This window comes from Tursiops truncatus, chromosome 9 (assembly GCF_011762595.2).
Source record: "Tursiops truncatus isolate mTurTru1 chromosome 9, mTurTru1.mat.Y, whole genome shotgun sequence".
Lineage (NCBI taxonomy): Eukaryota > Metazoa > Chordata > Mammalia > Artiodactyla > Delphinidae > Tursiops > Tursiops truncatus.
Genome location: NC_047042.1, coordinates 36,649,838 through 36,669,365, shown reverse-complemented (window position 1 = coordinate 36,669,365; position 19,528 = coordinate 36,649,838). Strand labels below are relative to the sequence as shown.

General features: G+C 37.5%; 1 protein-coding gene across 2 annotated transcripts in view; it reads right to left on the bottom strand.

Annotated features, from left to right (window-relative positions):
* Positions 1–5,527: 5,527 nt before the first annotated feature.
* ANKMY2 (ankyrin repeat and MYND domain containing 2) overlaps positions 5,528–19,528 on the bottom strand; it is a 34,273-nt gene continuing 20,272 nt past the window's right edge. For both annotated transcript variants that reach the window (XM_019928198.3, XM_019928207.3), the window contains 6 exons: positions 19,117–19,277; positions 14,819–15,033; positions 13,892–14,027; positions 9,664–9,792; positions 8,496–8,625; positions 5,528–6,754 (listed from right to left, as the gene is read on the bottom strand). In XM_019928198.3, coding sequence (XP_019783757.1) covers positions 6,570–6,754; positions 8,496–8,625; positions 9,664–9,792; positions 13,892–14,027; positions 14,819–15,033; positions 19,117–19,277 — 956 coding nt within the window. In that variant the 3' untranslated portion in view covers positions 5,528–6,569. The remainder of the gene's footprint in view (positions 6,755–8,495; positions 8,626–9,663; positions 9,793–13,891; positions 14,028–14,818; positions 15,034–19,116; positions 19,278–19,528) is intronic.

Here is a 19,528-nt window from a genome sequence, read left to right as displayed (position 1 = left end):
ACCCCATTAAGCTGCTTCTATTTCTGGCTGCAGAAGCTGTATGAGATAATGCTTATTGATGCTTCAAGCTGATAAATTTTGGGGTAATTTACTACGTAGTAATAGATTAGTAATACAATAACCCAGCCTAATCCATGGTGCTAGAAGTGTTTGTTGTAAGCAAGGATGCCTTGTGAAGCCCCTGTCAAGCTGAGAGGTATCACAGTGAAGTCTTCAAGGGTCCTACGGAAGCAGAGAGCTAGTTACTGGTCAAATAGTAGTTTCTAGGCATGCTACTGCATTCTAGAACTGGGAGCCTGAATTGAACTCATCATGAACTGAGTACCATTAGACCCACCAAGCAATAATGTTGGGCAGGTAAAGCAACAATCCATTTCATGATGGAAATGGTATATGTTGGCTCAGATTTAAGGTGGCTCATAAACTGCATAAGCAGTATTAATTTTTAATTAGATTGCAGTAAATTGAGGATGCGATATTGTAATCTCCAGGTTAACCACTAAAAGAATAGAAAAAGAATGTGTAGTCTTATATTTTATTTTATAAATTTATTTATTTTATTTATTTATTTTTGGCTGAGTTGGGTCTTCGTTGCTGCGTGTGGGCTTCCTCTAGTTGTGGTGAGCAGGGGCTACTCTTTGTTGCGGTGCACGGGCTTCTCATTGCAGTGGCTTCTCTTGTTGCAGAGGATGGGCTCTAGGCGCGCGGGCTTCAGTAGTTGTGGCACACAGGCTTCAGTAGTTGTGGCACGCAGGCTCAGTAGTTGTGGCTCACGGGCTTGGTTGCTCCGCGGCATGTGGGATCTTCCTGAACGAGGATCAAAACCGTGTCCCCTGCATTGGCAGGCGGATTCTCAACCACTGTGCCACCAGGGAAGCCCTGATATTTTATTTTTAATCCCACAATTACTGAAAAGGATGAACAATTTATTCCAATTACAAAAATATGGCTAACAAATTTTACTTAATCTCCTTTTTAGAGAACTAATGGAAATATATCTCATTTGTACAAAGAAAAAGATTTGCTTTAAAATGCGCTCCTCAATACTAGGCACTTTTTGTTCAAGAAAGAAGGGCTACTAGTGGTCATGATTGGAAAACATTATATTAAATACCATTTGCAGAAGAGCACAAAACAGAAGACATGGTCCTTACTTAAGTAATCTAAAACTCTACCAAAATTGAACACACAATTGAGAGGGTGTTTTTAATTAAGTTCTTAGTTTTAAACAACAAAGACCCATTCAAATGGGCTCAAGAGAAAGCACATTTATTTCAGGATCCATCAGATGATCTTATAGCTAAGAAACAGAAAACACTGATACATAGATTTGTGGAGGGTTGTGGTTTCAAGCTGAGGCTCTGGAATCAGACACATCTAGCTTAGCTCTTCCACTTACCAGTTATGTTACTTGGACAAGTTAGTTAATCTCTAGGCTTTGATTTCCTCTTATTCAAAATAATAATAATAGTTACTTCATAGAGTCTCAAGGATTAAGTTAGGTCATGTATGTAACAGGTAGAGTGGCTTTCTCAAAGAAAGTGCTCAATACATGTCGGCTGTTAGAGGTGACCCTTGAACAACTTGGGTTTGAACTACTCGGGTCCACTCATATGCAGATTTTTAAAAATAAATATGTAGCATAGTACTACATGCTCCACAGCTGGTTGAATCCACAGATGTGAAACTGACAATATGGAGGACTGATGGGGAAGTTATACTTGGATATCGAGGAGAGTGGGCACCCCTAACCTCTGTGTTGTTAAAGAGCAGTTGTGCCCCTTAGGAACTATACCTACCATCATAGACTGAATGTTTGTGTCCCCTCAAAATTTTTACATTGAAATCTAATTCCCAATGTAGTAGTACTTGGAGGTAAGGTCTTGGGGAGGTAATCAGGTCATAAGGGCGGAGTCTCATGAATGGGATTAGCATGCTTCTAAGAGGCCAGAGAGCTAGCCTGCCTTTTCTGACATATGAGGACACAGCAAGGTGGCCCTCTGTAAACCAGGAACAGGACACTCACCAAGAACTTGACCGTGCTGGTACCCAGATCTCGAACTTCCAGCCTCCAGAACTGTGAGAAATAAATGTTTCCTGTTTCAACCACCCTAATCTATGGTAATTTGTTTTAGCAGCTCAAACTAGGGCACCTGGTCTGTTAGGGTTCTTCAGAGGAACAGAATCAATTGGGTGCATGCATATATAGAGAGAGCAAGTTATTTTAAGGAATTGCCTCATGGCATCGTGGAGGCTGGCAAGTCCAAAATTTGTAGGGCAGGCTGGTGTAGACTTGAAATTTAGGTATGATGTGATGTTTCAGTTTTGAGTCCCAAATCCACGGAGCAGGCATTTGTCTGCTGGAGCTTATTTTTGTCTGTAGTTGTTGGTGTTTCCATGTTGCTGGCTTCTTCCGCCTCAAATCTGCTATATATGAGGCAAAGAAAAAGCCCAGAGAAAAAAACAAAGGGTCATTGCCTGGATCCTGCAGGGCCTAGCCAATCTGCCTTCTTCTGATTGTTTTATATATAATGTTTAGGGTTTTTAGTTTTACTTAGTACAAGGAATAAGGAAAAGTATGTCTACTCCATCTTCCCAGAAGCAGAAGTGTTCAGATTTTTTTTTTTAAATGTAGTTGAATTTGTTTCCTTTTGTGGCTTCTGAGTTTAGTGTCACATTTAGGAAGACCTTCTTCATGCCAAAGTCATTAAGAATTTTTTCATGGTTTCTTCTGGAATTGATAATTTTTTTCACATTTAAATCTCATCCATTTGGAATCATCTTGCGATTAAGTAGTTTTATGTGAGTTTATGAACTATCGAGCTACATTGCCCTGAATTGATCAATGACATAGCGACCTGATTTATTCTAGACAAATTAAGATCACCATTTAAAAAGATGCCTTTATTGATTTATAAAACTAGAACTTAGTCCTTAAAGGCCATAGAAACTAGGCCAAGAGCCACCTTTAGGCGGGGGTGGGGGCAGAATCTCCTGTTTATCTGCTAAAGTAATTATTATGAGAAGAAATTTTCTTTTTCTGAAATTAAGATCTTGCTTTTCATCTATGCAAATAATGCTTTAATATTGTCTTAATTTACATAAGCATGCATTAATCTCTATACAATTTCAAGCAAATACGAGGTTTTCCAAAATAAACATCAGTAAAGAGGTGCAAAAACACCTTGTACTGAGCTTCTTTTCCAACCAAAATAACTATAATCTAATCCAAAACTTGATGTGCCTTTGTACTTTTTCTAAGAGCATATAAATCTCAAAAATATTAATTTATGTGCCTTCATTTTCCTTTGTTATATTTACGTATATTTAACTTTTGAAATTTGATCCCATTTGTTTTCTAGTTGTCACAAGATGTATTACTGATTCTTTGTTTCTGATTTATAGAAAGCCAGATGAGAAATTTGCTCATGTAACCAAACCCCATAAACCCAGTGCAGAGCCCAGGGGATTCAACATTTTCCCCTCCTTTTATCCCTCTCTTGTCTGTGTCTGCTCAGTGGCTACATTCTCTCAGGTACCTCTACCTGTCAGCTCTAGCAGCTCTGGAACTGAATCCCTGTAATTTATAATTGTCCCAAGGGAGAAACAAACAAACAAACATCCTCCCTCTTTGGCTTCAGGAATGTAAAATTTCTGAAAAGTATCCTTATTGGCCTAGTTGTAAACCATGAGAACTGGAAGACATCTACCTCCCGCTCAAGAAGGGGACTGATTTGCTTCAGAAGCACGGGAGATGATACTGAGAAGATAAAAACACTGCAAGAACATCTACTTTAAGAATTTCTATTAAGTTTAATATCCAATAATATTAAAACTCAAGTAAACTCATATACGTCATGATGACTAAAATCACTCATCTTTTTAAGAGCCTAGGGATTATCTACCACATCCTGTAAAATAATGGCTTGTCTTCAGAGCTCTATTATTATCTTACATCTGCAGAGAAACTACAGTGATGGTAACATATTAAGAGTGTACAATGTTGTAGTCAAAACTGCAGACCTTGTTGAGTTCCAGTTCTGTATTTTTGGATACATTAGTAGACCTCTTTAGACTTTAGCCTCCTTATCTGTGTTATGGGGATAAAAATAAAGTCTACTTCATGGGATTGTTGTGAATATTAAACAAGATAACTTCAGGGATACAGTAACTTTCAGTGGTAGCTATTATTACCACCTATTGGATCAAAAAGCAGAATCCAATTTCCTAATAAACCCACTGGCTAATTTAATATTCTATTACATCTGCTCTAAGTATAAGACATATTGGAATAGTAAGGCTATTCTTATCCTTTAGGTCTATTTTTGTTTAAGAAGTTTCTTGATGGCATATTGAAAAACAAAACAAAAAAATGGGTAACACCTGTTTTGATGGTGTTATAATGGAAACATCTATTTTTGGTTATTTATGACAAAGGAAGGGAGTATAATGAGAACCAACCTCATTTCTCTTAAACTCCATCTTCTGACCACCCCCCTTTTTTTTTTTTTTTTAATGGTATGCGGGCCTCTCACTGTTGTGGCCTCTTGCGGAGCACAGGCTCCAGGCACGCAGGCTCAGCGGCCATGGCTCACGGGCCCAGCCACTCCACGGCATGTGGGGTCTTCCCGGACCGGGGCACGAACCCGTATCCCCTGCATCGGCAGGCGGACTCTCAAACACTACGCCACCAGGGAAGCCCAACCACCCCTTTCTTGAAATACATCCATGGAAATTTTGATATTGACATGGCTTATATCTAAAGTTCCCTTTGTCCAATTGGAAAGTTACTATTAATGCCAGTTGTAGCTTTGTTAGAGTTCTGATTCATATTAGCATTCATTTCAATGAAGGGAAAATTACCTCTACGTTGCCTCATCTCTTGACTTTCCTATTCCCTTCTGCTGTTTCATAACCTTCCATGCTATCCAAAGACAGGGACCATGATGATACCACACACCCAGAAAATAATTAGAATCAGGGAACTCAGGTTAAAAAACACACTTGTGGAAGAGGAAGGCCTGGGAGGACTATTTTTCTGGTCAAAGATAAATGTTTATCAGTGTGTAGATTGAGGTACCTTGATGAGTGAAAGGAGGCTCATCATGATTGACAGGTTCAGGTAAAATCTGCCTGTAGAATTCCTACCCACTTAACTGTGATTTACTCACATGAAGTCTTCCTAGAGCAGCATGGTACAGGGTGTGCAGAAGATGTATGTGTTGGCACTGGGAGAAAAGTAACTGAGTGTAAGGAAGAGGAAAAGCAGCAAGACAGAAAAATCTAATCAGTGAAGTGAGGCGAGAATTCTAGTCATTTTGATTTGCAATTGTGAATATTAAAATAATTATACTGTGTTCTCCAGTATTTGCTAAGTTTCCTAAAATGTTTTAAGTTCTCTAGTATTTCTTTAATATTTGCCACCCTCGACAGCAAAACACTATGAAACAAGATGTGAGGTGGCGATATCAGTAGGCACAATTTATTTTACAAATCAACACAAGAAACTTTGAAACACAGCACTATCTTCAGATCTCATACTCTAGCTTTATTTAAATACTCAGACACTAAAAACTGATGCCAGGACAGTCTATAAGTGACAGTTACAAATCAGTTTGTGGACAGGAAGAGCCATATGAAAAGCTTACAGGAAGGTAAAAGCCTTTCAAGTGGAAAATGGCACATGAGTTAGTTTTATAATTGTGGACACAGTATGTTTAGCCTTTGTTTAATTGACAGTTCCGTCAGATATCTTTTTAAATGCACATGCTGAGATAACTGTGGCTATGCCTTAGTTCCTCCTGGGGGATTTGACATTTCTGAAGGTACAAAGACTGTAGATAAAACACCACTGCAGGAACTATATAAAGTTCAGGCTGCTCAGGATAAATTCTGTAGAAAAACTACAATTAGGTGAACTATGGCAAAGATCCTTTAACATGTAGCTTTTCTTCATTTCATTGCATCTGTTTTTTTTTACCATCTTTATTGGAGTATAATTGCTTTACAATGATGTGTTAGTTTCTGCTTTATAACAAAGTGAATCAGCTCTACATATACATATATCCCCATATCTTCATTGCACCTTAATAAGTAGAACTTCACTATTGTAAATGCTATTTATATGCATTTTATTTACATATAAGTTATGATTCTTTTAACTACCCATCTCTATGGCTATAAAATTTTTCTTTCCTGAAAATCTCCTCTCTCCTACAACTGTTCTGCTTGCCTCTGTGTTCCCTAAAACCTATATTTCTTCTTTAAAAGGCGATTTATTTTCCTTTGAGAACAACTGCTGGGAAGCCTGCCTCAGAAAGGGAATAGAAATGTTTCTCCTACATTTTGAAAAAAAATTTTTCTCCCTAGGAATATGTGACCAATTATTGAACAGAATCAGTAGGAAATTAGGGCTTGGTAGACAGAGCTTTGCTGGAGAGCACGTATTCTGTGAAATGTGGAATCCTGCCACAGTGCCATGCAGGTGTGGAGGCAAGGAGGACAGTCTCGTGAGTTTTCCAGCTGCCCGCCAGGGTGAGGACTGTCCACGCTGGCACCTGCTCGGGCTCTTACTCCTCGGACTGCTGTGGACCTGCAGGAGCATCCTGTAAGCATTCCAGCCCAGCACCACTCTGAAGAGATTCTCTCTCCCCTTCCACAGAATCCTTAGGATTGCAGTCCTCCTGGGAGATTCCTGTTTCAGCCTCCGGCTGCTCTTCATTAACACAGTTAGAATTGACATTAAGTTTGCCATCTGATAAAAAGAAAAAAAGTGAGTCATTTTGTTCCTACCATGTGCTGGACACTCTTCTAAGTACTTTACGTGTATTCAATCATTTAATCCTCATAACAACCATGAGGCCAAGTATCATCTCTATTATCATTTTTTACAAATGGAGAAACTGAGAAGAGAGGGGTTTGTTAACTTGCTCATAGTTGCACCGCTAGGAGAAGAACAGAACTGGCATTTGAACTCAGGCCTTGAAATCAGGATTGCTGACTGGCAAAATCCACATTCAAATACAGTTCTGCCATGAGGTAGCTTGATGTGCTTGGTTAGGTAACTGCCTGTACAAGGCTGTTTCCTTATCCATAAAGTGGTGCATAATAAAGCCTATCCTACATCTGTGGAGAATAAAGGTGTAGAATGGTGTGTGATACGGGCTGATGTCTAACAGCCAGGAGTTCCCATTCTACTGACTGTCCTCCCATATGGCTTCTCTAGTACCTGTCAACATAAAGGATATACAAGTTTGGTTCAGAAAACGGGAGAACGCACGGCAGTCAGAAAGCCTGACTATTCTCTTAACAATTTATTTCTAAAAATTTAATTTTGTATGAATTCAGCTTTGTACCAATCATCCGTTCCCACTAGTAGTGTTTCTCCACCAGGTGGTAAAGTGGACACAGTCCCTTGAGGGGTGGAGATGGACGTGCTTAGTGTTAGAATCACCTGGGCAGTGCTTTCAAACTATCACTCCCCAGAATGTGCTATATATCCTCTGGGTAGTGTGGGCGGTTCTCTTCTCCAATATATGAATCATTGCTCAAACAACTCACTGTTCCTGATGAAAATGAGTCATATACTTCAGGAGGGAGGGAGAGGAAAAATAATATGGAACTCACTGCCCTCACACTTGTAGAAATTTAATTTGTTCAAGTTAATTTGTAATTTATAGATTTACTCTGTAATTTCACCTGAAGTTTCATAGTTAAGAAATTTAAAGGCTTCCGACCTTAAAATTTTTGGGTAGCCATTAGGGGAAATTTAATTATTTTCGTATTCAAAGACCTTAAAATCCTTTGTGAGCAAAATATAAGTAACAACTCGTTAAGAGTGCATGGTTTCAGGGCAGTCTCATGAGTCATAACGTAGAATGTGGAATAAACGATATTCCTCAGAATCTTTTTTTTAAATTTAATTTAATTTATTTATTTTTGGCTGCATTGGGTCGTTGTTGCTGTGTGCGGGCTTTCTCTAGTTGTGGTGAGTGGGGGCTACTCTTCGTTGCAGTGTGCGGGCTTCTCATTGCAGTGGCTTCTCTTGTCGTGGAGCACAGGCTCTAGGCGCGCGGGCTCAGTAGTTGTGGCACACGGGCTCAGCAGTAGTGGCTCGTGGGCTCTAGAGCACAGGCTCAGTAGTTGTGGCCCACGGGCTTAGTTGCTCCGCGGCGTGTGGGATCTTCCCGGACCAGGGTACGAACCTGTGTCCCCTGCACTGGCAGGCAGATTCCTAACCACTGCGCCACCAGGGAAGTCCCATCCTCAGAATTTTATGTCTTTCATTTTCTAGTGATAGCTAGGCTGACTACAGTCTTGTACATTATCCCAGGGACTCAAAACAGGGATGCATTTAAGCGTGATCCTTATGTTGGTTAACCCCAAGCTTCCTTGGTCCCCTGAGAAGACTCGGTTCCTGTGTGTCCTGTGTTAGTATCATTGATTCTTCCTTTCCCCACTGACCAACAGTATGATCTTGCTTTTTATACACTTACTGTTGTCCTCTTCACTCTTTTCTTTGGCAGCCTCCAACTGTTGCTTCTCATAAATGTCCTTGAGACTCTTACAGATTTTCTTGTGTGCAAACCAATGTGTTTTCTGGCAGGTTTGATCGCAATATATTACCTGAAGGCAATTGTACGTTTATTTTCAAGAGGTGTAATCGCATAATTTTTCAATTATGACATTCAACCAAGTACTGTGCTATAAAAATGTTAACTTTTCTATGCTTTATTTTAAATGACCTCCTGCTGGTCCAAGGAGGATGAGAAACACATGGAACACAAGTGCCCCAGCCAACCCCAGACATGAGAGAAAAAATAAATGATTGTTGTTTTAAGTAAAATATTTTAGAGTGTTTTTACATGTGGCAGTAGTTAATCAATATAGATGGTCACATTTAATTCTCACAACTCTAGCCCAATTTCACACATAAGGAAACTGAGGCTCAGAGAAGTAAGTAATTAAAGGAAATGAAACTGGAGAAGTAGGTTATAGCAGAATATGATAGGTTACAGAAGAATATGCTGAAGAATTTCAACCTTAAAAAACAAGAGGAAATTAACATAATCTATAGGGTAAAGTGAATGTATAGACGCATGCATGTGGGTGACATTTGTATGTGAGAAGAAGAACCCATTCAGATATGCCCTTTATAAAGATAATTCTGACAGAAGTGGGTAGTAATCCAGAAAGCTTAAAGATTCGTGACAGTCAGAAGGGAGTTGTAGTTTTACAAGGAAGAGCTGATGAAGAGATTGTAGTTAAAGTCAACATCAGAAGATTTAAGACTGCATATTTAGAACTGTTCCATTGTAGGTTCTCATATCTGCACCAGTCTCAGTCCCCTATGGATAATTTTTCTCTTGTTTTCTCATATTGATTCATTCATTCATATTCTTTCCTTTTTGGGGGTAGTCAGCATAGAAGTTGGGCAGCCTGGGAGTTTGACAGAACATAGAGAGGGCACAGAACTACATTTATCCTGTAGTTCTCTTCCAAAATTATTTTAAAATATTAGATGCAATACTTTATATCTAATGGATTAGAATTTATTAGAAAACAGACATCAACTATTATATTTACAGAATATTAAAACTCAATTATCAATTTGGATGAAATCTAAACCAGATGTCAATGAACTGAAAAGAACTTCATTCTTACCATTTTGCACACTGAGCATCTTTTACTTGCTCCTTTTTCTCCACAGGTGGTGCAAAATTCAACATCCACGAAACCCACCTGACCAGTGATGGCTTGGGTAAGTACAGAGAATGCAGTGGGATCAGAACCCTACAGTGGGTTAGAAGAGGAGGAAAAAAACCTCTGAAATCACCATTGAAAGACTACAGAGAAGACATGTCAAGAACAAGAGACAAAATTATTAAGGCGAGAGACTGCACAGACTATGACAAAATGATAGATGCCTTTCTGAGTACACCTTTTTCTATACAAAGTACATGGCAGGTAAGTCATGGATCCAAATATTCAGAGAGAAAAAAACTGGCCTTATTCTAGAATAAAAGTATTTTTTCAATTAGGATTATTCAGTAAGCACACAAAGATTTCAGATATATGACAATGAGCTCAGAGTGGAATTTCCTTCTGAGAATTAAGACAATATACATATTTTGAGGGACAATTTATAGGGCACATCACAAATGTTTATCTTAATTCTTAAAAGTTTAGTGCAATTTAAGTGTTTTAAAGACTTTAAACTATTTACTTGATGCTGGTCTGCAATTCTAATAGTTAAAAATTATCACCTTTATTACTGAAATGTTCCAAACTCTTAAAATTAAAAAGACATAGATGTGATTGCATTAGGGTATTAAGAAAAACCAAAAAATATGAAAATTATCATATGGCTACTGAAAATCAGAATGGCTTGCTAAAGAGGAGTTATGAAATTTTTTTACATGGGAAATTATAAGGGCAAATATTTATCTGCCTGGGATAATGCTATTAAGACCTATTTGAATGTTTATCAGCCTAGCATAATACTATTAAGACCTATTTAGAGCAATTACAGGGTATCGAGCTGTCTTACCTACTCAAAACAGTTCTTGTTTCTGAGTTTTTCCAATTTGCTTCTTTATTCCCAACTAAATTTTTGCCAATTTTCATAATTTAAATTTTCATTTGCCTTTTCTTCCTAAGTTTATTTGTTTTAATATTACCTTATCAATTGTACACAACAGAGCTTTACAAATACCACCTTGGAACATTGTTTTACACTGTACTCATTTTGAAAACCGCCTTACTCCTCCTGAAAACAAATGATGACTGAGTTTCCTTTCACATTCAAGGGCTGAGAATTCTCTTTTGGAATGAAGATAGTATAACAGTGAGAAAAAAATAGTGAAATAAAACCTCAGATACTAGATATAAGTTAATAATTTCATAAGGAATGAATGTCTATGGCAGTTGTGCTCAGAAGAGAACTTGTTAAAAATTCAGATTGATCTATACTTTCTAAATTAGAATCTCTAAGGATGTGGTCCATGTACCTGCATTATTACAGGTAATTCTGAAACATACTAAAAGTTTGAGAATTACTGGTACTTAAATGTTACAATGAACACTTATTAATCTATAAAATTATTCTGCCTTAAAAGTAGAGTATTTGATCAGACAACAGTCTGGCCCACAGAGTATGATATATTCAACAGATTTTACAACAATTACATTTTTTTTTTTTTTTTGTAAAAGTGACTGAGACATGTTCAAAATCTCCCCCACAACAGGACTTTTGTGGGAGTCAGAAAGCAATGACATTCTCACAGATGTAACTGGAGGTAAAACTAAAGGATTTTTTGCTAGAAGTATGGCTGTTAATGTGAACTATTGCTTCAGAAAAAAATTGACGGTACAGTAGAGTAACTCCATGAAATCTTTCTTGTCACAGTTGAATGACAAGAATTCTTTCTTGCTGTGCAAAATCTTGTCATCTACTTTGTTAAATAAGAATCTGTTTAGGCACCAGAGCTCCACCTATAGAAGATATGCAGCCTAAAAACGAACAGGATGCTTTATTCAATGTATCCTATAAAATCAGAGACATTAGCTAGCCTTCCAGATGTTAAAATACACACTGTCAATTGAGAAAGCAAAATATCTTTAACAGTTATCATCTGTTACAATGCTGGAGCAGCATTTCTTAAGTGTAGCCATGCCTCACACTTCCTGCTGAATTCTGTCACAGGTGGAAGCCAGAGTTCCACAGTAGGCGGAGGGAATCAAAACCCCTCCATGAGGGCCCAGGCATCAGCACTGTCAGAAAGGACCATAGGGGACCCTCGTGGCAGCCAGCCATGAGAACCACCATGGCACGGGACAAGCTTAACACTGCTTCAGAGGCTTTTGAACTTGCAGGATACCGGAAGCCATTAGGCAGTAAACAGTGGCTATCTGGGACACTCACAACCACAAGCATTGCAGATAAATAAAGTTCTCCGGAGAGCAGAATATGTAACTCTTAAAGAACAAAAATGTTTAAAGAGAGAAATTTTTCTAAATTGCATTAAATAAATACTATCTTTTTACTGATGGCTCAGATCACTAGGATAAATATCAATCACACACCATACACTCTAACTACATTATTTTATGATACAGGGTTAAAATGGATTGTTGAGCCTTACACTAACCTGCTTTGACTTTTTAAAAAATACTCCAGGCTGCTAGTTTTAGTTTTTGTTTTCTCCCTTGAAGGTACAATGTCAGCTACACTTGTTAGTGCTGGAAATATCCCACAGCAGCCACTATTAATTGCTTCTCTGATAGCCATTCCCCCAACTCCTTACTAACAGAAACATAATTTAGTCAGAGCAGCAGTGTTTAGACCAGTCAAAAGCATTTCCCCAGAATACCCATTTCTCCAAAATACTCACTTCCACCTGTGCCACTAAGAGCACAGGTCAGCATGCGTTTCAGGGAGAGCTTATGTTTTCCAGCTACAGACCGATTTCCTTTGCTTGTCTGCCTAGGATAGGAATGTGAGCTTGGAGGAAGAGCATGAGAAGCCTTGCAACTCTGAGGTCATAAGCATGTGTATGATAATCTGTATGGCTAAAGAATATCGGGTGGAAAAACAGGAAAGTATTTGGGTCCTCAGTCCATTTCTGCGCTACTGTGCCCGATCTGGTCTGCCTACCTTTGGGCTTCTGAGTATATAAGAATAACTAAACCCTTATCTATTTAATTCATAGTTGGCTGGAGTTTGATATGCACAGCCAAAACACATTCATAATTGATACACCACCCTCATAATTTGCTAACTTGAATCTTCCAAAAGCTTAAACACCAAATAGCCAAGCATATTAAAGAGCAAGGGGAAAGAATCTCTATGTGAAATCATGGAGAGCTCTCAGGAATACATCAGTGCATGAACTTCATGAGATCATCTTGTCTGCTTAGGTCTTTCTTCTTCCATGGTTCTGAGTCGGTTAAGTCAATGTATAAAGGAACACCTGGAACCCATTTTTAGTCCTGATTTTTCAGACTGAGAATGATATAACAGCCTAGAGAAGGCAGAGAAGAACCAACATTGCCAGATGGAGGGAGGAAACCAGGGATGGGAATAGTGTCAGGATCAGTTTCTTGCCTAATAGACAAAGGCTGATAAAGGATTTGATTGAAATGCGTAAAAGCATAACTGGTGTAGATAAGGTAAACTGGAACCTATTCAAAACAGGGAAGGCAGGGAGTGTCTTTCATACTACTTAAATAAATATATGACAAAAGGGCAGTAAATAATTTAAAGAATAGATAATAAAGTTAAAATTTACTTCCCATAACTGGCAAGTATAAATAGATTTTTTTTAACGTATGGAAAATTTATAAAATCAGAGGCATTAAAGTAGAACACAAGAAGCTGGGACATCCTTTGAGATTGTTTAGCAGGACACACAATGAGCCTTCTCATGACTTATCCTCTCACATCCCCTGACAGGAAACCATCAACGCAGACATTCAATTCCTACTTTCATCTAGTATGGGATTTTGTACTGGTTTTTCACACACTACACCTGAACAACTGTGGATCTGTATCACATAGTGGATGTGTACCCACTGTTAAGGTTTCACAGAGGCATTAAAAATGTAAGTATCCACTGTAACAATCTATATTCTGACATAAGGATATACTGTTTATTAAACCATGAACCATATAAATGGAAGAAGAGGATTGAGAGAGGGGAAATGGATAAACAGAAACAGTGTTAACAGGCAAACCTATCTCCATGTTTGCTTCTGAAGTTTTTCTAAAATAATAAAGAATTAAGTCTTTATTAAATAAATAAATAATGCTAAAGAGAACGTGACTTTAATTGTACAAAATATGGTGATTAGGTCTTACTGATAGAGTTAACTTAGTTGTGAAGAGCCTTACAATTTCAACAGGAGCAATGCTTCGCACCAGCTGCTGGAGGAGTGTAGCTTCACAGTAAGGAAATTTTCTGATACTTTCTCTAATGATCTTTTCTTGATATATTGGAAAGCCATCAGAAGGTCGGCCTTTTAACAAGCTGAAAGATATTTTTTAAAAAGTAACTAGAGTTACTTTTTAAAGGAGTTGAGTTACTAAGCATTTCCTCCCAGCTGAACCCATGAACTTTGAGTAGTTTCTTCTTTGCTGCATAAGATTTTCCTTGGGTCTTCACATCATGAGGATAGACTCAATTCAGATTGCTGCTCTACCTGCGCATTAGGCTAGGCCTTATCAGGTTTAGGGGCTTAGAGATGTATTTATAAAAGTAACCCCTGACATAAAACATACTAAACACTGTTATCAGATTAGCTAGTTACTTATTACCATGTCAGTTATTTGTACAAAGAATGAAAACTCTCATTGAGTCACACCCTTCTGACTTAGTTCTCTTTTCTTAGTAAAACTATCGGAGAATTTGACCCCCAGGGGTCAGAGAACAAGGGTAACACACAGCTCTCCTGGGTACAGAAACAGAGATACATTGAGCGCCACTGTGAATCCAGAGCAGCAATTATGGCATAAGCACTCCTATCCTCAAATTTGGACTTGGGCTGCTTTCTAGCTTATGATTTTACACATGATATCTAACATCTCCAAACTTCAGATTTCTCACCTATAACTGGTGATAACAAAAGCACTGTTGTAAAGAGTATAGAATGGAATAATCAATTAGTTATGAGTGCCCCTTGTTTCTTACAGATGAAATGTGATCTCAACATTAACATCTGCTGCTAAAATGTTTAATTTTTAAATCCATAATGAGATCTCATATAATGGAACATTATCCATTTGAGTGTACTTTATACATGACATGGGAAAAAACAGTACCTTTTGATCAGAGTGTCCAGTTTATTCTCTCCGTCTTTTAAGAAGTTAATACATTTCTGAAAGATACAGCTGATGTAATGCATTTTCATAGCCAGTACTTCATTCATGTCTCTTTGCTTCATACATTTCTCACAAATCAAATCCATCACCTTGTAGCATTTATTCAGAGCTGCTTCTTCTGCCAGCAGAGGATTCTCATTTATAAGCATCACAATCTAGAAGAAATCCCAGTGAGCTTAGAAATTCATTGAGAAATTTTCCATGTGCAAATTAGGTAGTCAGTTTTGATTACCAAATAAAGTCTTTCTTATGGTCACGTATTTACTGTGTTAATTTAAATGAGAATGCAAATTGCCACTGATCAAGTTGTAAAACTAATACAGAAGGACCCTGACATTATGGAATCTCTTGAATTCTGTGTATCAGTTATCGAGTGATTTGCCATCCAGCTAAACTAGGGTGTTAGTTGGCCAGTAGGAATCATGGTTTCACTATCTCTGTTAAAAGCACTTTCACTAAAGATAAGCATGGCATATTTGTACACCTTTTATATATAGAATCAACTAACAGAGCAATCACTACTTTTAGTTAACATTACTGTTAGGATTTCATGGCTAGGAAAACCATAATTCTCATTCATTCTTGTTAATTATAAGGAAATGAAGATTTTTACTGACAAGAAGTCTAAAAATAAAAGGTGTATTACTTACTGATTGACTACATTTCTCTTTGGAAATTTTCCTAATATGCTTCTAATCACCAATGCGAATAGGTCAAAGCGGAAAGCAAAAATAGCTTTAAAAAGGGATTCTAAGAGAGTTACCCAATCTGATGCATTATGAGTCCCACACTTCCCATATATGCCCAGGTTAAGCCCAAATTTAGTGTAATAAGGAGTATTTATTTTTTCTTTATTGGTTGTGGTAGGCTTTCATAGGACAGCTGTAAAAATCCATAGTGAGATACAGTAATGTAAACGTGTGTAACATAGGCACAGTTGTATTCTCAGAGCAGAAGTTCATTCAGTATTTGTTAACTTACGTGTTACAGCTAAATACCTGTCCCAGGTAATCTTAGGAAACAACAGGTGGCAGATTTCATGAATTAGATCCTTTTCTTTAGACATGAAGATAATTTGTTAACTTAAGTAAAACCCATGCTGAGCTTCCTACTTGAAAATTTAACATATATTAAATGTTCCTGTTAAATTAAGGTTTTTTACTTATTTTTGACACTACTAAATTGATATATAACCTAGTATTTTACTTAAAATATAGCACTCAATAACAAATTATTAGACTTCATGAAATAAGTATAATCAGAATCCTTATTGGTAACAAAAAGTTTGCTGAAAACTTTCCCTACCGTAATATATATCATTAATTACCTGTTTATATTTCTGCTGTCAACTGCAATCAATTGAAGCTGTTTGCTCAATATTTTGTATACAGCATTTGTAATCTAAGGATAGGATCTAAACTTACATGTAAGAATTCTTTAAAAAATCCCAAATAGAACCCAGATTAATGATTGATTTTTTTTTGTTTAAGACATTAGACTTTATTTTATAATATACAGCAGTACACACAATAAAAAATGATATATACCCACAGCTCAACAGTGAGCTCACTGAATCATTTACATAGCTGCACACAAAATAATAATATTTGAATTAGTTTCTGTCCTTTAATCTCTGTAGCATTGTAAAATAATATATTTATTATAAAGGGAATCATTAATTACTGAAGAGGAATAAATAAATTCTGGGCTTAAAAATCATGTTCATAATCAAAAGATAGGATCACTTGCACACATCTGTTTCCTAATCACTTAGAGACTCTGCTAAACTCTATTGTCATTTTTCCTGTGACTCTGTTTTTCTCCATTATAATCTCTGTATTCTGGGCATTAGCACAATTCCCCAAGTCCCTGTTGAAAGCAAACATCCTTATTGCTATTGCAGCCACTTAACCTCCGTGCAAATGTATCTGTGTTAGGTACAATGCAGCAAAAAGGTGCACTGTTGGATCGAGTGTTGTACTGTGCTTATCTTAAAAGGTCTTTGATTTGGTAGAGTGGCTATTAGTTACTTTTTTTATAATAAGCCCTATGAAGACCTGTGCCAGCTTGAAAAGGGGTAAAGCAATGAAAATGGGCCACCACAAAAGCAACTGGGCAGCTTTTATCTAAAGTATGGATAAAAGAAAGGTTTTCAAGTGAATAGACTATTTATACGTACAAAAAGCAAGGCGTGGTCTGAAGGAAGGTACTATAATTATAGAATAGTCTCTCTTATAAGACCAAGTGCTCTAAAAAATATAATGTAGGCTATTTTAGTTTATATACCTTTACAGTTTGTCTGTATAAATATACCCCTAATCAAATTTACTCAAAATATGTGCCTTTAAAGATAATTGGAGGTACAGTAATTCTTAGGATATTTAACCCTGAGAAACTAGGTTCTGTGCAAACATCAAAAATTACTCCATAGACTCAATTATCACAATAATTGAGATTACTGCAATCTCAAAGGGTGGACACAGATATAAGACACAGTGAAGCAGATACATACAGGAAACTTCTTCAAATCAATCAAACCCAGAATATTCTGTAATGCTCAGGCTAGAGGGGGAATGACAAGGGCCTTGTAAAACCACACACGTTCTCTACATTGAGAAATACTGTATCCCTGGGAAAAATCCTGTCTTCCCACTCCAGCTTGCTCCACTCCTAATAGAAGTGCCACGGAGAGGGAGTCACTGTTTACAGCAGTTCTGTCTTTCCTGTGTGTGCTGGGAGGGAAAGAAAGACTGAAACAGAAGAGGCTAAATATTTTTTAGAGGTTAAATTCTAAGTCCTATAAAATCTCCACTAGAAACACAAACACCTGATTCATGACTGAATTTCCTTTTTGCCCGATTAGGGTCATAAGTGTTGCCTCTAGCGGTTCTTTCAGAATGTTAAGTAAAACATTTGAGTTTTGAAAAATAAAAACAGAATAGATACCACTTGTCTGTTGTATGGGAAAGGATCTGCTAGTCTGTCATCTCTCTAGATGGTCCAGAAAATTAATTTGGGTGAAGGACCACATGAAAGGTATTTTTTGATTTGTTTGTTCCTCGAGCTTCAAAGACCATATGCAAAGGGATGTAGCAGTAAAGTAATAAGATTATACACAATTTGGAACTTGAGTGTTAGTTTTCAAAAGAGTTACTTTATGAGAGCTGTCCACTTATTTTAATGACAATAAGTATATTCCAGATTCTTCTGTAACAGACAAAGGAAATCTATTTCACTACATTAACACTTTGTATTAAGGGAAAACTTCAATTTTTGACCCAACATACTGTCTTGCTCACCAAACAGCTCTGAATTACTATCAAATCTATACATTATGAATGAAGACATATGGTAGACATTGAAATTTGAAAAAGGACAGCATCATTGTAGCACACATGGAGTTTTATGTGATGACTCACTGAAAAAATAATATTAATTTGGATCAATTAAAAAAAAACAATCAGTTTATAAATAAACACAAAGGTCATATATAAAACATGAAGCAAATAGCAGTGGCAATAGTTCACAATAGCCCTTGAAGTTTCCCAGTTAAGCCATTTGGACTTCTGGGTTGGTCTACTGAGTTTGAAAATCTGTGTGATTTGACTATTCACTAGAAGTGTATCACTTAAATGCATCAAATACCGACTTGCATGAAAAAAAAAATGTGTTCATTATTACATTCCAGAACATTTCCTGGAAGGATAATTAGCGTAGTAGATGCTGTTGGTTCCCCACCCAGATTCCCTTTACCAGGCCTGTGTACCAGGTCCCTGCTGCTGGCTCGTTGGCTGCTGTGGGCTCCGAGCTGCCTCCTTCCTCAGGGAACTTTCTTCATCCAAAGACAGCCACCTCACTTGTCACTATCTGGGAAGCTGTCCTTTCCCTCTGGGGACAGACCTCAGCCAATTACAGACTGACACATGAAAGCCTGGCTCCCTTGCCTCTCTGGAGCCATTAATGATCCGGAGCTCACTGTGAGATGAGGTGGAAGCTAGGCTTCGGCTGAACCCATCTCTCTGCCTAGCTTTTCCTCTGGCTCTAGGCTGTGTCCCTCACTCTCTTCTAGGTTTCAAACAACAGCACTCCTTCACTGTATCAAGTGAACAAGAGAGTCTATCACAAGCTTTACATCAACAAAAAGCAGCCCAAGACAATTATGATCCTATGTACTAAGAGCCGTTTAAATTCTGAAGCAATATTTGAATAGAAAGCAAATATAGTAGACGTTACGGTACCTTGACAGGATGCAGATTTGTTGTGGTGATAATTTTGTGCAGGGGGCTTGCCAACTTCGGGGGCAGCCTCGGCTCTTTATCCAGTCCCTGGGGCTTAGTGTAATAATCCAGTTTCTCTCGAGGAAAGAAATTGTTGATTATAGTCACACAATCATGTTGACCTTTTAATAGAAAAATAGGAAATATATAATTTCATTATTCAAAATAAGACATTTTCCATTTTTTTAATTATGTTACTCTGTTTTCTGAAGTAAACATGCATCAACATCTTCAATTTGTAGAAAAGGAGAGTACGGGGGAGGAGGAGAGGTAAAATGTTCTGGGGAACATCTATAAGCATGCTTTGTGATCAAGAAATAATCTTTCTTTTTTTTTTGTGGTACGCGGGCCTCTCATTGCCGTGGCCTCTCCT